This window comes from Cebus imitator, unplaced genomic scaffold (assembly GCF_001604975.1).
Source record: "Cebus imitator isolate Cc_AM_T3 unplaced genomic scaffold, Cebus_imitator-1.0 Scaffold282, whole genome shotgun sequence".
Taxonomy (NCBI): Eukaryota; Metazoa; Chordata; class Mammalia; order Primates; family Cebidae; genus Cebus; species Cebus imitator.
The window spans coordinates 1,024,300-1,027,579 of record NW_016107597.1 but is presented as its reverse complement, the minus strand read 5'-3'; the positions used below and the strand labels follow the sequence as shown (position 1 = coordinate 1,027,579).

The 3,280-nt window shown below is 38.5% G+C and overlaps 1 protein-coding gene across 1 annotated transcript; it reads right to left on the bottom strand.

Annotated features, from left to right (window-relative positions):
• LOC108284720 (60S ribosomal protein L26-like) lies at positions 1 to 364 on the bottom strand (the record flags this gene model as incomplete). The annotated part of the gene is made up of 1 exon (XM_017501613.1): positions 1 to 364. A coding segment is annotated over exon 1 (342 nt), but the record flags the coding sequence as incomplete, so codon positions are not given.
• Between the last annotated feature and the right edge of the window lie 2,916 nt (positions 365 to 3,280).

Here is a 3,280-nt window from a genome sequence, read left to right as displayed (position 1 = left end):
GTCTTTGTCCAGTTTTAGCCTAGTGATAACAACCTTGCTGGGGTGAATGCCTACATGGACAGTTGTGCCATTAGCCTTTTCCCACTGCACCCGTTCAATGTAGATTACGTATTTCTTCCTGTACACCTGGACTACTTTGCCAATCTGCTGACCTTTATAGTGTCCTCGTACAACCTGAACTTCATCATCCTTTCGGATGGGCATGGATCGCACGTTGTACTTCTGTCTCAGCTCTTTGGAAAGTGGGGAGGACATAATCTTCCTGCGAATGTGGGAAGGTGCATTGAAATGCCTTTTGCGATTCTTGCTTCGGTCGGAAGTCACAAAGGGATTGAACTTCATTTTGGCAGCTCCCGCTTGCTGTAGAGATGTTTTAAACTCCACGAGACTTAGACATACATGTGGGGAGGGTGTGTGTGTCTGTGTGTGTGTATGTTTCTAACACATTTCTAAGTAAAAGTGATTATACAGTCCTTAATACTTTGTTAGAAATAATATTTGTGTACATTCTAATGCATAAATTAACAAATAATTTTTTAAAAAACAAAAGGAGGAAGCTATCCTAAAAGACCTCAGGAAGCTCACTTTGAACAGTTTTGCCAGAGTGAGATATGCAGCCTCATGTCCCAAACCTATTTCTCCCAACTGGTGGAGAATGGTGCTATTACTACCTGGTTTTAAATTGACTGATATAATTGATTAGCTTCCAGTAAGCACTGGCATTCTATCTCCTTTCCTTTCCTCATGTGAGGCTGTGTTCCTTACTGTGTCTGCTCTGGTATTTTTCCTGAAAAGTATTGTCCCAAAGTCTGAACTGGAGATGTGGGAATTAGAAGCAGGGCCAGAGATCTTAAGGTCACTTGGCCAGCACATCTTAGCTTCATTGACCGAAGACATTTTCAGAAATAAAGGTGATATTTTGTCAAAATAAAAGAACAAGACAAATCCAATATAAAAGATATAGAAAAATCTCTAGGTCTAGAATTGAGAAGCCAAAAAACGTTTTCAGCACTGTGGAGATCTGCCACAATTTAAGGCTTGAATATACAGAGCCAAATCTCTCAAAGCTAAAAAGTTTTTCAAATATCATCTTCTGGTTTAAGAACCATTTTGTCAAATCATGTACACAGGAACTGAACACATTTTGGGATCAGTGCTGCTCCAAATTTAACGGGCAACTGAACCACCTGGGGATCTTGTTAAAATGAAGATTCTGATTTAGAGGTCAGAGGTTGGGCCATTTTTAACAAGTTCCCAGGTGATGGTAATGCTGCTGGACCACACTTTGAGTAGCCAGGTAGCACCTAGAGAAGCAGAACAACTGGTTGCAATAAAGAGAATGAGCTTCATGATTAGCTCTTGAATTTTCACAGCTGTTCTTAAGGTGAAGCAACTTTTAGTGCTTTTTCAGGCCTTGGTGTTTTGCAAGTCTCCCAGCTACAGCCATCACATGTAAACAAAACTACAGAAATGCAGCCTGTCAGAGCAAAGAAGTGTGGATCGAAGGGCTGAAAACAAAAATAAATAAACAACATTAAGCAAGTCTTGTGGGACCAGGGCCAGGGCTGCCTGGGTCCCAGACCACAGTGTTGACCTTTGTTTGTACTAGTAGGTTGCCACTTATGACATCTCTCCTTTCTTCAACAAAGTATGTCTTTACATTAATTTAAAGCAGGATTTTGAGTGTATGTGCATAGGGAAAACGTGAGATGGACTTACCTGTTTCTTTGAAATCTCCCAAGGGTTTGTGAAGGTACATTTCAGGAGAAGATTTTGAAGTCCTGGAAATAGAGGGATGAAAAATGGGTAAGAAGAGAGGAATATGTGAAAAGGATTCTTGTAAGTAGTAAGGACATAGTAGACTGGAGCCTCAAGTCATAAGTTTAAGGTAAGATGTGAGCTGTCAATGGAAAGTGACATGTTTGTTTAGACTTGGTGTCAGGGAATCAGAAATATTCCTTTCAGCGGTTTGATACTATGTGTTGCACAGAAACTCAAGTTTTCTGCCTATTTTATTCTCTATCAGAAGTAGTATGCAAATAGATGGAGTTTTTATTTCCTTTAATGCTCTTGGATAGTTGGATAAAAAGGCATCATCAAGTATTTTTTATTATTTTAAGCTCACATTCATTGCTCTGTAGTAGAATATCATTAGTAGAATAGAACAACCTCAATAAGTCACCTCCAAAATAGTATTTTTCTTCGAAAATGCTTGTTTTCAGCTTGGAACTGAAAATATCAAAATTTGAAAAGGCTCTCCAGAATTCAAATGAAATTGAATGTAGTTATTTGTCTTCCCTATGGCAGACAAGTGTTATTAGTAACTAAAAGACAGAGAAACATTTGGTGGAACTATGTAGGGACTGAGTCTAATACTGCCAGAGCCAATTAGTTTCAAGTTAACCTAAAAGGTAGGGTGTAAGGGTGGTGGTGGATGTAACTTTTTAAAGAACCTATTTTCATGTATATTTACATACATTATCGTATTTTTAGCATCCTTCATTTTTTGGATATGCATTTTCTGAAGCATATTTACCAACTCAAAGTCAAAACTATGTTTAAAAATATCAATGTAAATTAAGGCAGCAGTGTTTTGTCCCCTTCCATTTATGCTGTGCAGAAAAACAGACTTCTGTGTGGTGTAAGTGTGTTCCGATTAAAGCTTTAAATTGGTGGCTAGTAGCCCAGTTATAAAAAACTTGGCTGCCTACTGCTCCTTGGTAATGTGTTCTACAGGCTGTTGTTTTCTGCTGATCGCCTATTTACAGTGATTTACTCCAAATATGTGGGTGTCTTAAGTATATGGGTGTTGTCCAAAAAAAAAAAAAAGTCAGCTTATTCTAAATGATGAAATGAAAGGCAACACACAATAGCTTCTGTTGATCCCCTACTAATTCTCAAATGGGAAAAAAAGACCTTCCATAGACTCTTGGAGGCCAACAGAGGAATTAGCTAGGAGGAAGGGAACCAGTTGCAAGAAAATGGTCATGTAAAAAGGGCCCTCTGCACAGCCACTGTTGGCACAGCACTGATGTGAGCAGAGGAAAAGAGGCAGATAAAGCCTGAACCTTTAAGACATTTATAAATCAAGTTGATGAGGCTGAACACCATCCAAATGAAATGAAGAGCTCAACTACAAAGCAGAAGAAAAAAACTATGCTGGATCAATCTAATACAGTATGCCACAAGGTAAGAGGCTAAAGGTAAGTCAACACTTCTTACTAGGATTAAACAATTGCACCATTATAATGAAAAAGCCTGAGATTCTAATTAAGACTTC